Source organism: Pleurodeles waltl, chromosome 2_2, assembly GCF_031143425.1.
Source record: "Pleurodeles waltl isolate 20211129_DDA chromosome 2_2, aPleWal1.hap1.20221129, whole genome shotgun sequence".
NCBI classification, from domain to species: Eukaryota; Metazoa; Chordata; class Amphibia; order Caudata; family Salamandridae; genus Pleurodeles; species Pleurodeles waltl.
The window spans coordinates 995,573,745-995,595,919 of NC_090439.1; the positions used below are offsets into that span (position 1 = coordinate 995,573,745).

A 22,175-nucleotide genomic window follows, 5' to 3' on the forward strand; every position below is an offset into this window, starting at 1 on the left:
AATGAAGGTGTGCTAAAGCGTTGATCAGGGGTCTACACTGGCGACCTACCCATGACATGAGGATTTGATGACCTTGCTTGCACCAATATTCTCTTTGGGGAACCCTGCATCTCCCTGGCTAAAGGCTTCTCAAAATCTGCTAGTGAGAGAGAAATGAGCATGAATTAATCAGGTAAGGAGGGGAGTTCGAACTTTTCCACAAGAGGTCAAGGAGAAGATTGAAGAATCACAAAAATTCAGAATTTGAAAAGAATAGAGTGTGGAGAAAAAAAATAAGGCAAGTGAAACCCTTTTACTGTCAGCAAAATGGCTACTTTAATGAGGACAGACGAGAGTTGTGAGAAAAATGGACATGGCCACTCATTAAATTGCTTCAGGCCACTGACAGGCTGAGTTGTGCTGTCTGGAATTCAAACCTCTAACATCTAGAGGTTGATCACATAAATATGCAGGGTCTGCATAAACTCTTTTCTTAAATATTTGCCTTATTAATCCCATGCTGGTCTGCAGCACTCTACAGAGAACATTTGTATTGAAGAAGGATCATCTTGAACATAATGTGCTCTTGTGCACATGGTTAAAGCTTGAGGCGTGGGGAGATGAGGATGAGGTCATTTTCCCAGAGTCATGTGCTTTCCAGCAGTTTTGATTATTTATGTCCTCCCCTGAACATTTCTCTTCGACAAATACATGAAATTGTTATTAATAATCACCTCTCCTTTCTTCGATACACTGATGAAAAAGTCAATAATTGTCAGGTGGGATCTTTCTGTGGGTACTTGCTGAGGGAGGAGAGGTTGGCTGTCTTCTTCTCCTTGCAGATGAGCTGCTAATCCCAAGTAGGTTGCTGTACCGGACTGCGCTGCATTGTAAACAACAAAAAGTAACAATTGGAAATAATACTAACATTTATAATAGCAAACATGCAAAAAACATTCTTAGGTTGAACCTGTATGGCTCTCCTGTTCATGGCGAATTTAATTGTGCTCCATAACTTAAATCAGGTGCTTTAGGTCAACCTCTTTTGACCCATAGACTTAATTTCCAACGTATAGCCAGTGGCTTGACCCATTGTCTTTTTTCTTTATAATATTTTAAATTAGTTTTCAAAAACTAAGAAGCCATTACAGATATCTATTGTATATAGTGCAGAGGAAGCAGAGTAGATGTAGCACGAGAGATGGTCTTGTCAACAAGTACTGGCATATAACTTTACAGCAATACTGTACTTGGACCTGTACACTCGGTGCAGGGCAGCATAGTCAACCCTCACAATTCTGCCTTGTCTCAGACCAGACAAGGCTCCCCCACTTCCCAACAGACTACTAAGTATTAATTTAATCCATGATAGTCTTTAGAATATCTTGTCATGTTTCTACGGGCAACTCCTTCCCAGATAAATATATTTTGCTGATACCATGCATGAGCCCATGCCCTTCTTCCACTCTTCCAATTTACCGGGATCAGTAGCTCCAAATATCAGGCAGCATTAGGTCTCACGACAATCAGAACTAAATTACATAGCAATTTCAAATACTTGGGAGCCCATGCCCTTCTTCCACTCTTCCAATTTACCGGGATCAGTAGCTCCAAATATCAGGCAGCATTAGGTCTCACGACAATCAGAACTAAATTACATAGCAATTTCAAATACTTGACTTCCAAATACCCAGTAGAAGGACTTTCCCATTGTTTCTCAACAGAACTTTTATCATTTGCTCAAAGCAGCTCCTAACCTGATCCAGTAGCATAACAAAAGCCCATGAAGCCCCCGTTGTGCGGGGACCCCCAACCTCCAGGGGACCTCTCAGCAAATCTAGTAGGTGGTGGGCCAGGAGGGGGACCCCCTCCATGTACTTTGCAGGGGAGGCCCCCCTCAGGTTTCGTTATGCCAGTGCCCTGACCAGAATCACTTCAAGCGGTGATAGGTCCAAAGGGTATGGAAAAAAAGTTTCCACTCACTCAGGTCTCTTAAGGTAAAGAGGTGGGCCTAACAAATTTAGCCACTCGGGTTCTGAAGTAACAGACTGTGGAGAATCTTAGCCACCTCTCTCAGACACTTTAGGCCTTCCTCTCAGTCCTAGCCTACCATTGTTCCAAGGTCAGCTGCCTACCTTTCCTTAATCTTACTCTGTGTAACTGGAGAATTGTTAATTATCTTTTTATATGTGCAAAAGATTACCTTTTTGGATATTGAATATGACAGGGGTGTTAAAAATTGCGTCTCTAGTTGGTAGAGGTATGCGCCATGTCCAAGTAGGGGCCACAATCCTAGTCAGGGTAAGTCAGATACACTTCCTAAATTAACCTGTGCTCACCCCCTGGTAGGTTGGCACAGAGCAGTCTGGCTTAACTTAAGAGGCCATGTGTAAAGTATTGCAACATTTAAACAGTATCACAGTGAAAGTACCAGAAAGATTCCACACCAAAGCAGAAGAATAAACAAGATAAAAACTACAAAAATCAACTAAGTAGAACTCAAGATATGATTTTGTAAAGAATAACTGCCATATGGTGCTTAGAAGTCAATAACGCTAAAATGTTAGAGGTCACACTAGACTCGGATAAACCCAAAGTTCAGGCCAACCACAATGAAGGGCAGGCTGGCTACAGGACCATGTGAGGCCTTCTGAAAAGTACCTTGGATGAAGGGTTGCATCAGCGCTGAAGAGGTGGTGCATTGGTGCCAATCCGCATAGCCAAGAGATGTGCTGTCATCCAGCCATGTAACCGGGTAGGCGTGGAAGCAATTGCCTTCAGGTGTGGTGTCAAACCCTTTGCGTTGAAGATGATGCATCGCCGTGGAGCTGCACATCCAGTGATGAAAGGTGAACTGCTTAGGCTGGTAGTGAATGCTTCTACCAAAAGCCACACAGTCATCGATTGAAGTCCTCGTCCTCAGCAGCAGCAAAGCGTCAGCATTGAGGGAGGATGCAGCGGTTCCTATCGGCGCAACTGCGTCAGTGTATCGATATTTGTAGAAGAACAGCTACAAAGCCCACTTTCAATGCCTAGGGCTGGATTCACACCTCTTGGCAGGGCTGAACTCACAGCTGGCAAAGTCCCACAGCTGAAACAGGATTGAAGGAAGTCTTTGATGGCTCTGAGACTTCAGAACAGGAGGCAAGCCAGCAAGCCCTTAGGGTCACTTGGTTCTGGGGTGAAGAGATGCAGGTTGAGCCCTTTTCATCCCAGGAAAGGAGGGTAGCAGGCAGCAGGGCAGGCACAGCAAAACAGGAGTTCAGCAAAATCCAGCAGAGTGGCAGAGTATCCTCAGGCCCAGAAGGGTGCTGATTTGTTAGTCAGAAGTCCATTTCTAATACCCAGTCATGCCTTTGAAGTGGGGGTGAATTCAAAGAGGGGCTTTGAAGTGCACATAGCTCCTCTCTTTCCTGCCCTGGCTCCAGACACACCACAGGGGTTATGCAGCTCTTTGTATGGGGACAGGCACAGCCCTATTCAGGTGCAACTGTCAGCTCCTCCCTCCCATCTAGCTCAGGAGGGCATTTCAGCCTGGTGATGGGCCAACAGGATGTAAGTGGCACACCTCAGCTCCCTTTGTGTGCAACTGTCTACAGGGAATTCAGAGAGCCCAGTTGTCACACAATCCAGATGTATATTGGAGGCAGGCAGCAGGCACACAGGGCTTAAGAGCAGAAAAATGCCAACTTTCTAAAAGTGGCGTTTTTTCAAGTTGTAATCAAAAATCCAACTTTGCCATTAAAGAGGATTTATTAATACAAGTCCAAAGGTACCAAACACAACAGCCCTAATTCTTCTCATTCAGAAATTACACTTAATAAAGGTATTAAGCAATCCCTAACGAAAAGGGTAGGCCTCGCAGTAGTGACAAATGAATTCGGGAGTTTTTCATTACCAGGACATGTAAAACTAAGAAGCATATATCCTGCCTTTTACTTACAATGCACCCTACCCCAGGGGCTACCCACGGCCTACCTTAATGGTGTCTTATATGTAATAAAAGCAGAGTTTAAGACTTGGTAAGGGGTTTTAAATGCCAAGTCGACATGGCAGTAGATTTGCATATAAAGACTCTGCCGTGGCAGGCATGAGTCATGTTTAAAGGGCTACTTAAGTGGGTGGCACAATCAGTGCTGGGGGTCAACTAGTAGCAATTAATTTACAGGCCCTGGGCACATATAGTAATCTTTACTAGGGACTTACAAGTAAATTAAATATGCCCAATGTGGATACACCAATGTTTCCATGTTTTAATACCATGTTTTAGGGGAGTGGGTACATACACTTTAGCCTGGTTAGCAGTGGTAAAATGCCCAGAGTCCTAAGGGCAACAAAACGGATCTGGGCGGCGTGGCCAAAGCATCAAGATGGCAGTCACACTTTAAAAGTGCTCCCAATCCCTCAGTCATCTGTCCTCGCCTAAGCCCAACAAACCCCTGTTAATTGCAGAGTCCTGTTTGCGAGCAGACCCTGAGGAGCAAGGTGCTTCCGTGCAAAATGGCAGCCACCATCTGATCAGCGCGTTGAGGCACTACCCTTTAATGTTGGGAGTGCCTGGGACCAGGCCATCTGGCGTGAGGAGAGTGACAGGAGCGGCATGCTGAGGTGGCTGGGAGAGGTGTCCTGCAGCCCCCTTCTGCTCTGGGGGCATAGATGCAGCCAAGTGCAGGGTCGCAAGAGAAAAGAAGCGCTGCCGCCCATGAGACTGTGGCGGTGAGAGGGGGTGGCTGCGGCCAGGCCACCTGAAGAGAGACCTGGGGCCCGGTTGGGGCCCGAGTCAATTGGTCCTGCTGAGGTTGTAGCCTCTGGGGGCAGAGGCTGACTGGTGCGCCGCTGCCCAAAGGGAGCGGAAAGGGGCAACGGCCTCGGTGTGCAGAGGAGGCCCCTGTCCGGTGCACCGGGTGCAGGCCATTGGCTGGGTCCGCGTCGCGGCAGACATTACAGAAGAGCGTGGCTGTGCTTTGGGACTGGGCCCAGAGGACCTTAGACCTTCTACGGCAGTGGAGGTGGGGGGGTGCGACTGTAGACCGGGGTGGGGGATTTGACTGCGGGGTGTCTCCCCCAACCCCTGAATGAGACGATGGTGGCCCCCATCCCTGAGTGATCCGGCTGGAGACGCAGGGGGGTCCACCGATAGCGAGGGAGGCATGCACTCGGGAGCAATGGAACCTGGGAGGATTGGAGAAAGGTGTTGACCGGAGTGGATCTGCAGAGGAGGGACAGTGGCACAATCACAGAAGGGTGAGAAGCACAGTGGTGCGGACCTGCTGGGACCCTGTGGACGTAGGTGAGGGTTCCGGTGATCTCAGCAGTGGCTCCAAGTTTTGAGGAGGGGGGCTACGGCCACACGCCTTGGAGTGGAGACTCTTTTCATGGAGCCCCATATAAACTTGAGCTGAGCCCTGGATTGACGGACGTTGGAGCCCCCAAATTACTCGGCTATAACAGGCGTAGAAACCAGCTGAGGGCCCCAATGGGCAAGGACAAACTGGCCCGGTTCACATCAGCGCAAACGTGCATAGACCAGTTCGCCACAGGCAGGGGCTCGACCTCTGCTGGTGAGCGGGAGAAGAGAGGGAAGTCCCTGCCCGCAGGAGATGTGACCACCATCCTTCAGGCCACAAATTTCTCCCAAGCGGCAGTAGAGACAAAAATCAGGAAGGTCAGGGTGGACGTGGCCCTCGTGAGTCAGGATCTGTGCAATGCTACAGCCAGGATTATGGAGGAGGAATCCAGATTGTCCAGCATGGAAGACGAAATGAGTACGTTGAAAACAGATGTCACCCAGCTCGGATATCCGAGTTACACAGCAGAGGAGAAGACGCAGAAAATCGCTAACGATGCAACATTTGCATAATTGGCATCCCTGAAAACACAGACTTCCTCCCTTGCCTCCTATCTAGAGGACTAGTTTAAATCTTGGATGCTGCCGAGTTTCCGCACACCTTGGTTTGCCATAGAACGAACTAATAGAACGCTGCAGGCCAGCACCTCTCACCCCCCGAGATCCTCGCCGAGACCAGTAATACTTCGATTTTTCAACTATAAAGACAGGGATGTGGTGTTGCAGGTGGCCCGTGCCCAGGGTGAACTGCACTGCAGTGGAGAAAAGGTTCTTATGTTCCCAGACTACACCAGGGAGGTTCAACAACAACGCCGTTCCCACACAGAAGTAAAGCACAAATTGAGGGCAATGGAAATACCTTACCGTTTTCTTTGACCGTCTTGCCTCAGAATGGTACACGCCAACAAAACCCATTTTTTTTAGTGTCCTGCGGCAGCCTGGCCACGGCTGACCGAGGAGTCCGCTGACAACATCTGTAGGCAGTCCCCAACAGGGCGGTGCAGGGGGGGCAGCTCTGGGCTTGGATCACCTGCCCTCACGACCAAAGAGCCAGCATACCCGGTCTGGGAGGCATAGAGGATGTTCTCCCTTGTTGCGGCTGTGGGAGGGGTCTGCCGGTCTGGGCCCTCTACGGAGAGAAGGACACAAACGAGACTCAAGGGGAATTAAAGGGGCTGTCAGGGGGTTGCCCCCTGGCCAAGAGGACCCCTCCAGTGATTCTGATCTGTCCCGGAGTCCAACGCTTTGAGTTACCGGGAGGAACGGGGAAGGGAGAGTCAAAATCAACACTTGATCAACATTCAGTAGACAGTTACATAACAAGAGATAAACGACACAACCGGCCTTATGGAAAGGTCACCACAGCTGGTTAGCTTAAGTTTGGGTTTTCAAGAGTTTAATGTTTTCTGAGGGTGACAGATGCTTCAGGAGGGAAGTATGGGGTGGGGTGGAAGTTGGGGGGTTCAAGTGTATACCTGCCACTGGGCAGCTCGTGTTGTTTTTGGGAGTTATTTGCTTTCCTCCTACTTCAGACACACAGGGATTTAGACATACACCTTGCTTACTGGGATGCACTGGCAGACATGGAGACGACGGTCCCACTCGCCCACTTCATGGGATGGGCAATATGGCCCCAGACCATAATGTTCCATCGATCTATACACACATAAACGGTAGAACCAATACAAGTTCTCTCTTGGAACGTCAACTGACTTTTGGGTAAGATTAAGCGCACAGCCGTCCTCACACATGCCCACTGCCACTAACCTGATTTGCTCCTGCTTCAGGAGACCCACCTACTCAGGAATCATTGTCCTTTCCTAGCACGTAGAGGCTTTGACAGGGTTTACCACGCCGGGTTTGTTCGTGGGTCAAGAGGTGTGGCGTTGATAATGTGCCGATCCTTTCCCATGATGGTCACAAAATTCCGGGCATATCGAGGGGCTCACACGTAATGTTATAGGCATATATGCCCCGCCATCGTCCCTGCGCACTGTTCTAAACAAGCTTACCAAAATATTCTTGGATCTGCCTCAGGGGACTATCCTGATAGGTGGAAACTTTAACGGGGTCCCCGACCACTTGCAGGACATTTCGGGTTCTTCACTACAGTATAGGCAGGCGGCAGCCTCCAGCCTGATGAACTGGATGGCATCCCTGGGGCTATGCGATGCATATAGAACCTGGCATTCACGACAAACTCGGTTTACACAAACCTCAGCAGCACACTGAACGCAGTCTAGGATAGACACTCATTCTAGTGCCGGCTACAGACTGCAGCCAACTCACGCACATTGAGATCCTTCCTCAGGGTATCTCCGATCATGCTCCGCTGCAGCTCATGCTAGGGTCAGCTTCGGCATTTGCCTGCCCGATGTGGTGGCTGAACGCATGGTACTTACAACACAAACCCTTTGCCCAACAATTGCAAGCAGTTATTCAGGAATACTTTTGCTGAAACACACTCAGTCCCTTCGGCAGGTACCCTGTGGGAAGTGTGTAAAGCAGTGCTAAGGGGGGCTGCGAAGGGACTAGTCCACGCCCCAGAAGCAATTCCAGAGGCTTCACATCTCTAGTTTGGAAGCCCGAGCCCTCCGTCTGGAAGCTAGACAATCCACACAGCCCACTTAGGAACTGAATCAGCAACTCATGCCGGAGAGATACACAACCTCTCCCTGGCAACAACAAGACACTTATGGCGCACCTCCACCGCCCGTGTATATGGGTGGGGGAGACAAAAATGGGAAACTGCTTTATTGGTTGGTATCCCATCATCACTCATCTAGAATTATCCCTGAAATTAGCTACACGGGGGGAGGTGGTCATCAAGCTACAAGAGGTAGCAGACACTTTTGCCTCTTATTACAGTGGATTATACAAAGCTTCCTTGACGATTATCCCAGAACGGGCCTGACAATTCTTGAATGATGTCCCCCACCTGAGGTGGTCACAAATGGACACAGACATACTTGATGAACCTTTAACGCGGGAGGAAATAAGTGAGGCAATCAGATCACTGGGGACAGGGAAAACTCCTGGACCCAATGGGTTTCCGCTGGAATACTACAAAAGGTTTAAAGAAGGGTTAGTGCTGCAACTTCAGGCCCTCTAGCATAAAGGGGCCCAGGTTGGTTCCTTTCTGGACAGAATGGACACGGCCACTTTAGTGGTGCTCCCTAAGACAGAGCCACTGACCAGGTCTTGTGTGGACTACAGACCAATTTCACTTAATAACTAAATAAAAATCTGTGCCAAAATTCTTGTGACCCACCTCAAGAGGGTCCTGCCACTTCTGATTCACCCTGACCAATGCGGCTTTCTGACCAACCAGGGTACGCGTCATTGTATACAATGTCTCAATGTAGCGTTGGCTTGACGTCACCACATTCCCTCTGATATAGCACTCCTTTTTATTGATTTCGAAAAAGCCTTTGATATGTGGACTGGGAATAATTGCGTTTGGTGCTAATCCGGGGGGGCATGGGGCCAAGATTTTGCCGGATGGTTCAAGCTCTATACATCAATCCAGTAGCCCAGGTTCAAGTGAACAACATGCTATCCTTTGCCGTCTCCATTTGTCGAGGGACGCGTCTGGGCTGTCCTTTAGCCCCACCTCTATTTGCTCTGGCATTCGAGCCCTTAGCTCACCTGGTAGGGATGGACCCAATATACCGCGGGGGAGCTGGGATCACACTTATGAGGAACGCGTGGCGTTGTACACCCATGACGTCCTATTATATATGGCAAACCCTAGTGAAACTGGCCCATGAAGCCCTCATCTGTTGCACTGCTTTGAGGAGGCATCAAGTTTGCGAATGAATCTGGCTAAGTCAGTGCTGGTGCCACTGGCCCCCTCACTGGACTGCTATGATTGGCAAGATCAGGTTCCTATCCGCCAACTGAGTTTTAAATACCTGGGTTTCAGGGTGACTCTCCTCCCTGAGATGACATGGGCTCTCAACATGACCCCACTGGTCTCTCAGGCAAAGGCAGACTTGGCGAGGTGGCAATCCCTGCCATTAAACGCTTTGGTTCCTGTGACCTTGTATAAAATGATGATCCTGCTGAGGTTCTTATATGCTCTTCAGAACTTTCTGTCTCCAATTCCTTGCTCGTGGTTCCGGGCCCTAGACCGAGTGGCAGCCTCCTTTCTTTGGCGCAGAACGAGAGAACCACATGTTGCTACAGTACTGTCAGAGGGGTACTTACGAAGGTGGGATGGGCATAACTGTACAACTGTACTATTTGGCAACACAACTGCTGGTCACTCACAACTGGTTTAATGGGGGCTGGGCGGACCAGGCTTATCAGCCTGAACTGACGGCTCTGAGCTTTGATTGGATACTAGCTCTTCTTTACAGATCCCCACTCACTCACAACCTAGAACCAGTGACCAGGGTGGTCTTACTCGCCTGATGGGCAGCTTTGCGGCTTATGCACTGGGAGAATGTAGTTACCCAGCAGACCCCCCTATGGCATGGTACTTGGCTGAAGGAATCGGCGGCTTTTCATGGGTTTGGGAAGTGGGGTCTGCTGGGCCTATCTCTGCTGGGGGATGTGTGGAGGGGGAGACCATGAGAATCTTTCAGGACCTACAGGCTACCCATTTACTTGCCCACACACAGTTTTACAAATACTTCCAACCCCGACATGCCCTTCACATACACTTACTGCACGTTGACACAATACTGGAACATAGCCTGCTAGAGGCCAAGGTGCTGATGGGGGCTCTAGAGAAAGGGGGTGTTTCCCAGCTCTACAGAATGCTAATCAACAATACTCCGGGTGACTTGAACCAACTTCGGGCCCGCTGGGAGGGTTGGCTGTGTTCCCTGAAGGAGGTGGACTGGCAAGATGCATTGATGGCATCCAGGTTGATAACTATATCGTCCAGGTTGAGATCGATACAATTATACTTCCTGTATGGGGCATACCCCTCTCTGGCGCGACTGCATCGGGTTGGGCTCCGATCTTCCCCCCCACTGCCCCAGGTGCATGGGGGGGACCTGCAGACTTTTTTCACATGGGATGCCCCCAAATTGCGCTCTATTGGCAAAAGCTTTTTCAAGAACAGCATGCAGTGGTGGGATGGGGGCAGCAGCTGTCTCCGGCACTGGTTTTGTTGGGTGTGATGGAGAAAGTGGGGGGCTCGAGGGCAGAGAGAACTTGTGGGTACTGCGCTGATGGTAGCAAAAACGAGACATTGCAGTCCATTGGGACTCCCCCACTACACCGTCCCTTCTGAAGTGGAAGCACAGGGTTGACTGGTGTGCTAGCCAAGAAAGGTCAGTTTATGAGGCGAGAGGATGTCCACGCAAACATATAAAGGTATGGGGGAAATGGCTGGGTCTCCTACCATGAACTTCCAAGGACACAAGAGACTTGGGGTTGGCAGGTGTGGGCTGATTCTGTCACGTTGTGTTATTTCTCAAGGTGTATGATTAACGGCATGCAACAAATCCTTTTCACTTTGTCGATCCATGTCTCCTGCCCTGTGGTGTCCTTTCCCATATCTTCAAAAATCAATAAAATTGTTCATTAAAAAGAAAACAGATCAGCAAACATGAGGCGTTAGGCAACATGTCTAGGGGAAGGCCCCCCTAAGGTTGTCAGGTCTAACAAGGAGGCTAACTTCTGTTGGGGAGCTGGTCTCCAACAGAATGTTACCCAGAACATTGATTGCTAGTGCATGTCTAAGATGCAGGTAGAAGAAAAACTCACACACTGACCATTTGTTTTCCTTTTTTTAAGATGCTCAAAGAAAACAAGAAAACCAACAAAATTTTGTCCCAGATGTCTCCTGGTTTGCTAAGTTCAATAAGATCCCATTTGTTAAATAGGTTCCACTTCCTGACCTTCTTAATTACTCACACACTTCCATGCCAGTAGCGTTTGACCTTAGTTGGAGGCATATATTGTTTGGTAGTATTAAGCAAAGGTTAAATCAACATAATCCTTAACTGGACTGCCATCAGCCTTGACCAGTTCTCCTTCCCACCTTCTGACTTTATCCCTCATTGCCACTGATGGCAACAGCTTGCCGGCATTACTTCCCCCCCTAAAATAGTCTTCTCTGATTGGCAAGGAACTGATTTCATACATTGTTTCATATCACAAACGGGTAATCCTGAGAGCTAGTCAATGGCTGACCTCCTGATTATTTGTTCTTAAATATTCAGCCTCTAACACGATGAGCTCGGACTCCGCATGTGTGATTTGCATTACAAGAAATTCCCTGCCATCTAATCACTGACACGCAAGCCTCCCATAACATAATCTCTGACCCTGGTCATTCCACGTTATCTAGGAAGTGATTCTCAGTGGCCACTTTCAACTTGTCATTTATCTATCTAGTTGTTCAATTTGAATAAAGAGATAAATCAATTCAGGAGAATGTGTAATATAAATATTGCCTAATGCCAGGTTGGTGGGTTCTCCACATATACACTAGCCCTTAGACTAAGAGAAACCTCAGCAGATCACGCCTCTAGTAAACATTCTGATGGGCATGAGATCTATTTCTTCTGAAAATACCATGCTAAGATTCCCACCCATCTCAATGATACCATCTGGCATTTGCCCTAGCAGGGGGGCGATCTTATGAGCATGGATGACTGGAGTTTGAGTGGAAAGTATACAGAGCACAATATAACCCATTCTTTATCCCATGTACATATCAGTACCACATAGCAGCCATGAGGTCCACCCAAATTTATTTAATCATAAAAGGAGTAGACCTCTTAATTAAAATAAAAATTCACCTGGAGTCATTTGTGAAGCCAGTATGACCTGGCAAGTTATGCCCAATAAGCTGTAGTATGCGCTGCTACAATAGATGAATTTTCTATAGAAATACAACATCTGGTCCATGTCTTTTCACCCCTTTCCACTGGCTGAATGTGATTTAAAAAACATAATCTGAACTTTAATGAGAACAATTTAAGTTTAAAGCAATATTATAGTAGTGTGAGAAAGTAGTCTCTTTCTAGCATGGTTACCCCCATTTTTGGCCTGTTTGTCAGTGTGTTTTGACTGTGTCACTGGGATCGTGCTAGTCAGGACCCCAGTGCTTATTGTTTGTGGCCTACTTGTCAGTATGTTTCACTGTTTCTGTCAGTATGCTTGACTGTGTCACGGAGATTCTGCTAACCAGGACCCCAGTGCTTAAGTTCTCTCAGTTCCCAAATTTGTCCTTACATTTTGGTAACCCAGTATTTCACTCCAAATTGGCATACTGGTGCCCCCTTATAAGTCCCTAGTATATGGTGCCTAGGTACCCAAGGCATCGGGGTTTCAGGGGATACCTATGGGCTGCAGCATTTCTTTTGCCACCCATAGGTAGCCCATGCAAAGGCTTCTTCAGGACTGCCATTGCAGCCTGTGTGAAATAGTTAATGCTCTATTTCACAGCCATTTTCACTGCACCAGGTCACTTATGAGTCACCTATATGTCAGGTATTCCACCCCTGAAGGCTGGGTGCCCCTCAATCATCCAGGCCCATTTTCCAAGACTTTGTGAGTGTGGGGAGGCCAATTTACCCAGTACTGACCTATGTCCAGCTTCACAATGGTAACACCGAATATGGCCATGTAAGGTGTCGCAACTGGGAATTGTACCCCAATACTGAGTCCAGTATTGGTTGCACAATCCCATGCACTCTGGGGGCTCCACAGTGGACCCCCAGTACTGCCATTCCAGCCTTCTGAGGTTTTCCAGACAGCCCAAGCTGCTGCCACCTCACAGACAAGTTTCTGCCCTCCTGTTGCTTGAGCAGCCCAAGCCCAGGAAGGCAGAAAAAAGTATTTCCTTTAGGAGAGGGATGTTACACCATCACCCTTTGGAAATAGGTGTTACAGGCATGGGAGGGGTAGCCTCCCAGAGCCTCTGGAAATGCTTTGAAGGGCACAGATGTTACCCTCCTTGCTTAATCTAGTCTACACCGGTTAAAGAACCCCACTCCCTGCTTTGGCGCGAAACTGGACAAAGGAAAGGGGAGTGACCACTCCCCTGTCCATTACCACCCCAGGGGTGGTGCCCAGAGCTCCTCCAGAGTATCCCTGGGTTTTACCATCTTGGATTCCAAGGTAGTGGGGCACTCTGGGAGCATCTGAGGGGCTAGTGTCAACAGATGATGTCAGAGACCCCTCCTGATAGGTGTTTACCTCCTTAGGTGACCAATCCCCCCTTCAGGGCTATTTAGGGTCTCTCCTCTGGGTGTTTCTTCAGATTCGGATTGCAGCAGGAATCCTCTGCATCCTCTACTTGATGGAACCGCAGCGGAACCCTCCAGGAACTCTACAAACTGCAACAAAGAAGCAAAGACGACTTCTGCAATATTGTAACTTCAGCTCCTGCCAGCAACAGTTTCCAAGTCGTGCATCCTCCAAGGACTGCCTGTCTTCAGCCTGCACCAGAAGAACCAAAGGAATCTCCTGTGAAGTGACAGTCACTTCCCTCCTTCAGCAGGCACCTCTCTGCAGCGACGACCAGAGGCATGGGTCCCCTCTCTAGGTGACAGGCATGGATCCGACAGTCCCAACATCCAGCTGTCCAACTTTGGTGGAGGTAAGAGCTTGCCTCCCCACTCAAGACAGTATCCCCATGCACCGCGTGACTTGCAGTTGCCAAGGCTGCATTCATCCATCCAGCGTGGGACATCTTCTGCACCAACCAGAAACCAGAATCTGTCTTCTTTGGTGCAATACTGACTTTGTCTTCTCACCAGTGGTTCTTCTTTTACGCCTTCATCCGGATTAGTAGGGGCTCCTGTTCTCCCTGGACTCTTCAGTACTTCTTGGACATGGTCCCCTTCTTCCACAGGTCTTCAGGTCCAGGAATCCATCATGGGTGTCTTGCAGTCTCTTCTGGTTCTTACATAATCTTCTATCACAACATCTTGTGTGTTTCAGGAAACGTACTGTGATTTACTTCGGTTTTCCTGTGCTCTGAATGGGGTCTATTACTTACCTTTGATGTTTTCTTTTACTCCCAGCACCCTTCTACACACTACACTTGCCTAGGTTGGAGACTGACTTTCGCATTCCTCTATTTTAGTATATGGTTTGTGTTCCCCGTAGGCCCATTGCAACCTATTGTGATATTCACTATTTTCACTGTTTTCTGTGTACTTACCTGATTTTGGTTACTAGTGTATATATTGTGTATAATGCTTACCTCCTAAGGGAGAATAGTTTCAAAGGTATTTTTAGCATTGTCACTAAAATAAAGTACCTTTATCATTGTAACACTGAGTATTGTCTCATGTGTGTGAGTACTGTGTGACTATAGTGGTATTGCAAGAGCTTTGCATGTCTCCTAGTTCAGCCTTGGCTGCTGTGCCTACAGCTACCTCTAGACAGCCTGGCTTCTAGACACTGACTACATTTCACTAAAAAGGGATAACTGGACCTGGTATAAGGTGTAAGTACATGTGGTACCCACTACAAACCAGGCCAGCCTCCTGCAAGATGGGTATGGTAACAAAATGTTGCCTTACGCTAAAACAAACAAAAAAAAGAAATTCACTGAAAAAAAACAAAAGTTAAAATGATTCATAGTTAGGTGTTGAAATAATAGAAAAAGTAATGTTTACACACCAAATAAAAATACTGAAATTCACCAGTGATTGTTTACTCTAACTATATGTGCCCCCATCATGCACTGGTTATGACCTAACATACTATATTACTCATGAAATGTTAAATAACATTAGCAACCTACACTGACGATGATATGGGCCCAGAATAATAAGCATAAAAAGAGGAAGCCAGACCAACTCTAACATCGAGATAGGCCGACAGCCTATGAAAATTATGCTCATTCAGACCTGCAAAAATGACAACACTAGAAGACGACTTGCTGATGCTGAACTTTATATTTATGATCCGCAAACTGATGCCTCGAAAATAAGAAGCTAAACTGAAAGAGCGGATGACTCCTCGAAAGTGGAGAGAGGCAGGAGAGCTCTGACTGCGAAGGTCAGACACCCCTCCACCAAAGGAAGGGAGGATTAGACAAGCACAAAAGACTGTATTCTGTGCTTCAGGGGAGATGCTACACCTCCAGGTGCAGTCTTCGAGGTCCGAGAACATTTCCTGGGGCTGACTTAACAGAAGTAGAGAAGCAAGGAGAAGAGACATCTGGATCAGCATTAATGTCACCGGTTAAGCATTATTTGAAAGGTCCTCAGGTAGGCGCTGGCAAGCTTGGGGCAACACGAAAAGGTAAGCCCGGCTCTCAGGGACTGCAGAATATTATAACCGTGGAGAATGTATGCTTAACCAAATGGAGGGGCCAATCTTGAATAAAGGGGAGTCTGGGAGAGTTGGAGAACTATACGGGCGGTACTGGTGACTCTGGGGGAAAAAGTGCTACCAATAACTAAATATTTTCAGCCAGGGGTGGAGGAGACAAGTGAGATTTCTCCTTCACCTATGGAAGCACAACCGGCCTTAGGGGGCTCAGAGCCATTGGAACAGGAGTCCCTGGAGAAGCGTGAGGTGCAGATGGCCCAGATCCCTCAAATAAGGAGTGGCTTTTTAAGGGGCAGGGAGGATTCCTTGCTCGTACAGGGCCCCTCTTTTGAGCCCAATGCCTCAGCCCCCGCAGAGCCCAGCAATGGGGTTGTTTACGAACTTTCTCTTTCCCTCACGAAAGAGATTCTGGAAAAGTTTGAGATCTCCGAGAGTAATCAAGCTAAGATACAGGAAGCGTGTATGGTTTTGGAGAACAAGATTAATCAGTTAACAGATCGGGTTGGTAAGGTGGAAGAGGCCGTGGAACACCAAAAAGGCCAGGTGTTGGTTAACTCTCAAATATCTTGCAACTTAAACACGGGGAGAGGAACCTACAGGATAAATTAGAGTTTTTGGAGAACAATATGAGAAGAAGCAATATTAGGGTTCTAGGAGTCCCGGAGGGGACGGAAGGAGCGGATCTTAAGGGATATATGGTCTCAGTGATAAAAGACACAATGCCACGTTTAGCACATTTGAAGTTGGAGGACGATATTCAAAGAATACATCAAGATCCGTTCAAAAAGAACGCGGGCAGGAAATCCCCTAGAAGAATCCTAGTGAATTTTGCCACTTATTCAATAACAGAAGATTCTGTCTGAGGCTTTGAAGGTGGGAAATTTTGTCAAAGATGACTGGTCTTTCAGAATACAGTCAGATGTCTCTAGAGTGACCTTGGACAGACAGTGGGAGTTGGGGAAATTAATGCAAGAGCTTTGTTCCTTGGGGGCAACAGTGCAGTTGAGATGTCCCGTGACCCTACAGATTATGTGGCAGAATAAAACTCATAACATAAGAGATCCAGAGGAGGTTAGGGCCTTTATAGAACAGATGAAGTCATCGCAATAATGTTATAATGCTGGTATGATTGGATACAGCCCGGTGTACGGAGTGCTCCATGGGATAACTATGGTTAAAAGAAAGGAGGGTTCCCACAGATGGGTGGGTCATGGGTATGAGGGGGCTTTGTGTGGTGTGGGGAGTGTGTTGTTGTGGGTGTGGGAGCATGGGGAGAAAAAAAGATAAAAATATAAAAGTCCTCAGGATGGTTTTTTCACAATTAAAGAAGGGAAGGACCCAAGAAGTTTCTCTAGAGGATGGGTAAGCAGGAGGGTTTATTCCTAAAAATAATTTCATGGAATATCAACGGGTTAAGGGTCGAGTGTAGAAGAAGAAAGATTCTGGAGTTTCCCAGACAGGCAGAAGAGGATGTGATTATTTTACAAGAGACGCATCTCTCACGAGAAGAATGGGAAAATGTGTTTAAGTACGCAGTGAATCTCCTGGGCTATAGTGACTAATCAATTGTGCCCGTCAAAGGTGTTGCTATTCTTTTTAAAGTGAAAATAACTAAGGGGTTATGCATAGGTGACGTGCAGGTAGATTCAAAGGGCAGATGGGTGGTGGTTTTTTGGACTATGGCTTACGATCGCAGGCTATTATGGCCACAATACGGATGATTTTACCCCGTTTATAGAACTATATAATCTTCTTCTGAAAACTAAGTATCCGGTTGTGTTAGGAGGGGACTTTAATATATTGTTGAATTTGGATTTTGACAAATCCACCACCCGGGCGATGGCTAACTCCCCTAGAAGTAGGTCAATGGTTAAACAGGCGATAATTGATTTGGGGCTTGCGGATGTGTGGCAGGTTAAGGGGGGGGAGTAGGGCCCAGATTTACTTTTTATAATAAGAAATATGGGCATAAATCCAGAATAGATTTTTTTTTATTGCAAAATAGCCTGCTAGGGAATGTTTCTTATATAGCTCTTTCCCTGGCACATCTTTCAGATCATGCTGCTGTTAAGTTGTATCTCTCCTTCACGATGCAAGTTCCTAGGGTTTGGTGTACAATAAGTCGTTCACTATTATTGGATGATTTGATAATTGAGATACTAAGAAAAGACACAAGAGTATTTTTTTAGTCGAATCAGGGTTCAGCTAGTTTGCAAATAATATGGGATGCATACAAAGCCTATATAAGAGGGAGATTGATTAGTTTGGCTGCATATAGGCGTAGTGAGGAAAGAGGGAAGTTACGTAATATTGAGACCAGAATGGCAACTCTGCAGGAGTCCATACAGGCCGCACCGAAAACGGAGAACAAGGTTCAATTAAGGATACTTGAGCAGCAATATGAAAAAGCATATTTGAACTTAGAGTGTTTTTTAGAAAGCCAAGAAAGGAAGAAATGGGAAGCTAGTCAGTATGCGCATTATGAATACGGGGAAGGATGTAGTAAACTATTAGCTTGGAAAACAAAGTCAGATCGTTCAAAGAAATATATCTCTTCAATAAGGTCTGAGGTCACCGGGCAGATCTGTGTAGAAAGATCAGAAATAGAAGCTGCTTTTGTTTCCTTTTTTCAAACCTTGTACTCAGATGAGTTGCGGAACTCTGAGGAGCAGATTAGGGACTTCTTGACTAAGGTTAGATTGCCGTGTCTGGAGAACTCAGCACGACATTTATTAGAAGGAGAGTTAACGGAGATGGAACTAACTGAAGTTCTTAAGGGTTTGAAGAGAGGGAAGGCATCTGGCCCAGATAACTTCCCGAATTAGTTGTATTTGGTACTGAGGGAAGAACTAATCCCGGTTTTATTGAAATTGTTTATATGTTTCTGGAAGGGGTGCATGCACAGAGTTCTTGGGCTGAGGCTGTAATTTGTTGGATTTTGAAACCCCGTAAAGATCCAACACAATATTCTTCTTATTGGCCTATTTCATTACTTAATTCAGAATATAAAATTTATACAAGCTTGATATCTAAAAGGCTGGGGAAAGTCATTCCTGGACTAGTCCATCCAGATCAGAAGGGGTTTATTAAAGGCAGACAGCTACAGGAATTAGTGCATGACTTACTGGCGGCAATGTACTTGGCCTTAGCAGAGAGACTACCTCTGGCAATAATAACGTTTGACGCGGCTAAGGCATTTGATCAGGTAAATTGGCTATTTTTGCAGGTTGTAATGGAGATGTTTGGATTAGGGACCACTTTCATTAGAGCAGTTGAAGAGCTATATAGGTCACCAACTGCGAGAATTTTGATTAATGATGTGCTATCACAGGAAGTAGGCATTCTTAGAGGGACACGTCAGGGTTGTCCCTTATCCCCTCTATTATTTGATTTATATATTGAGCCTCTTGCAATAATGCTTAGAAATAACAGGGAAATTCTTTCCTTTCAGAGTCAGGGTTGGGAGAAGAAAGTTGCATTGTATTCAGACGATCTGATGATTTATACTAGGGATCTTTCTTTTTCTCTCAATAAATTCGGTGATAGTAACCCGACATTCTACCAAAACTCTCTATGTTAATGTTGAGAAGACAGAGATTATGTGCTGGAATATGTTATATGAATCCCCGTTAGTCAAACAAGAGATTAGATATTTAGGAGTTCAGATTATAAAAGATCTGGGGGACCTAGCAAAGATAAATTTTGAGAAAGTCCATTTTGAGACTAAGAAACTCCTTAGAGCATGGGCGGCTCTCCCTCTCTCTTTAATAGGTAGATCCAACATTTTGAAAATGGTAATTTTGTCAAAATTACTTTCTTATTTAACGCTATCCCCTTGGAATTTAAGGTTAAGTGGTTTACAAAACTGCAGGGAGATTTGTCTTCGTTTGTCTGGGCACATAAGGGAATAAGGATATCTTGGAAGAAGCTGTGTAAGAAGGAATGGGGGTTGGGGGGTTAGCAACACCTGATTTCTATAAGTATTATTTGGCTTTTCAATTTAAGAATAACAGAATTCTTCTAAGTAAAAAGTCCAAGTATACCCCAATGTGGGAAGCTTTGACAGCACACGTGGAGGAAGGGTCCGAGTTTTTTTGGTATAAATTTGGTCATCCAAGGTTTTTAAAAAAAGTTAGACTTAAGATTCCACGGCAGGCCTGTAAGGTCTGGCTACAGATTCGTAATCTACTAGGGATAGTTTATTATTCTGGATTAGCCCCAATTTGGGATTCACCTGGTACCCCGGTATGTCCCCTTGATGAGCTATCAATTCCACTGAAAGTGAGTGGGGTACTACGGTGGGGACAGATTATAGAGGATGTGAAGTTGAATCCATGGGCTACATTTTTGGAGAGAGCGGGGGGGTCAGTTTCTAAATTTAAATATTATCAGTTGGCTAGTTGGATTAAATCGTTACAAGAAGGAGAAATTGGTAGATCTTGTTGGGAGGAGAAATTAATTCAGAGACCTTTACTTAAAGAAATTGCGTTTTGGTATCAAGCCTTGTTGGAGGCAACTGAGGAGGATCCCCCCATCCCGCTCCAGAAGTGGGAGAGGTTTTTCCAACCATGGATATAATATCGTTGTGGCAAAGGTCATGTTCAATTCTTTGGTCCGCTGTTAAATCAGCGGCAATGAGGAGGAGCCATTTGTTTACTTTTCATAGAGTGTATTGGACTCCAGCAAGGCTATCCCGCATTGGCAAAATTCAGAAAAACTGTCCACGATGTTATGACCCAAATGCGGATGATATTCATATGTTTTGGAACTGTCCCAGCCTAGTTAATTTTTGGGAAGCCGTGCAGAAAGTCCTAAACAAGATATTTGGTGAAGGAATAACATTGAATTCCGTTCTAGTTTTATTTGGGGTTTGTGACTTGAAAGCCCAAACACAGCAATGTCTTTTGTTTGTTTTGATGCTTATTGCCCGGTGACAAATCTGTCATAAATGGGTATGCTCACTACCTCCCACAGTGCAGGAGTGGCAGAACTTGGTAGATCGATTATATAAGTTGGACAGAGCCGGGCCTATTAGCAAAAGAGATATTTTTTGGTTGGGATGGGAAAATTTTTGTCAAATCCTTACTTGATTGGAGGTGCTCAGTTTGGTTATGAAGTCCAATGATTATACCTGATACACACACACCCCCTCCCCCCCTTCAGCGCATCTAGGCCTATTGTCAATTTATGGTACTAGGCGGATAGATGGGAAGGATTTGCCAAGGTTATAGGGGGATCCATGGAAGAGAGTGGCAGGTGGAGTGGCCCGTTGATACTGTGGGGCTATACACTTAGGAAGGATCCACTACTCCTTGACCCCCTTATTGGCACGGATTAGTGAGATGAGGACAAAAAAAAAGACTGTATTCTGGATGGAGCATAGTTACCCCACTACGTTTGGGTGTTACAGTAATGTTATTAGGGGTCACAGGTTAACCACAGATTATGCACTCAGTCCTCAAAGTAATCAAAAACAACATCCGATACTTGCAACTTTCTTCAAGAACATTCAGAGGACCAATGACATCAAGTCCTAGTTTGACTCAGGGTTTATTTGAAACTGGAATGGCCTCAATGGGACTGGAAATATTAGCTTGAGAATCAGCTCCTCTAAGTATACTAACCAAGACACTTAGGGCCAGATGTACGTTCCGTTTTGCATGGCGCAAACTGCGAAAATCGCAGTTTGTGCCATGCAAAACGGCCATCGCGATGCACATTCCCATTTTGGAATGGGAATGCGACTTGCAAATAGGAAGGGGTGTTCCCTTCCTATTTGCGACTCACATCGCGATGCAGAATTGCTTTGTGACCGCGAGCACCCACTTAAAGTGGGTGCTAACTCATTCGCAAAAGGGAAGGGGTCCTCATGGGACCCCTTCCCCTTTGTGAATGTCGCACAAAATATTTTTTCAGAGCAGGCAGTGGTCCAACGGACCACTGCCTACTCTGAAAAAACAAAACCAAATGGTTTAATTTTTTAATTTTGTATTGAAACTCGTTTTCCTTTAAGGAAAAAGGCTGGAATACAAAAAAAACTGCTTTATTGAAAAAGCAGTCACAGACATGGAGGTCTGCTGTCTCCAGCAGGCCACCATCCCTGTGAGTGCAGGAAATCGCAAGGGGGGGGTCGCAAATTGCGACCCACCTCATTAATATTAATGAGGTGGGTCTTTGCGACACTCTTGCGATTCGCAGAAGGTGTCTGAGACACCATTCTGCAAATGCTTTTGTGACTCTGAAACTGCGAGTCGCACCGACTCGGAAATTGCGAGTCGCAAAAGCATTTCTTGCTACATCTGGCCCCTAGTTCAATAAACACATGCTGAAAAGAGTTGCATGGCTCATTCCTTTCCCTACCTTTACCACATTTAGGCTATCATTTATTAATGAATTCCACCTCTTCCACCAGCACTTTGTCATTCATCAAAACAGTTTCCCACTCACTTCCTGAAATTCAATCATTCACACACACGTTAGGCCAACCATACTAAAATCCTCTTCTTGCGTATCATCAACTAACCTTGATTAATTCAAGAGTAAGCAGGACAAACAATCCGCAAAAATGTTTTGTACACCTGGAATATACTCAACA

At 46.3% G+C, this 22,175-nt stretch overlaps 1 protein-coding gene across 1 annotated transcript in view; it reads right to left on the bottom strand.

Moving 5' to 3' along the window:
- Positions 1-22,175, bottom strand: part of LOC138282815 (transient receptor potential channel pyrexia-like) — a 1,013,831-nt gene that overhangs the window by 876,244 nt on the left and 115,412 nt on the right. Inside the window, exon 3 of the mRNA XM_069220730.1 lies at positions 714-862. Within this exon, the coding sequence (XP_069076831.1) occupies positions 714-862 (149 nt within the window). The remainder of the gene's footprint in view (positions 1-713; positions 863-22,175) is intronic.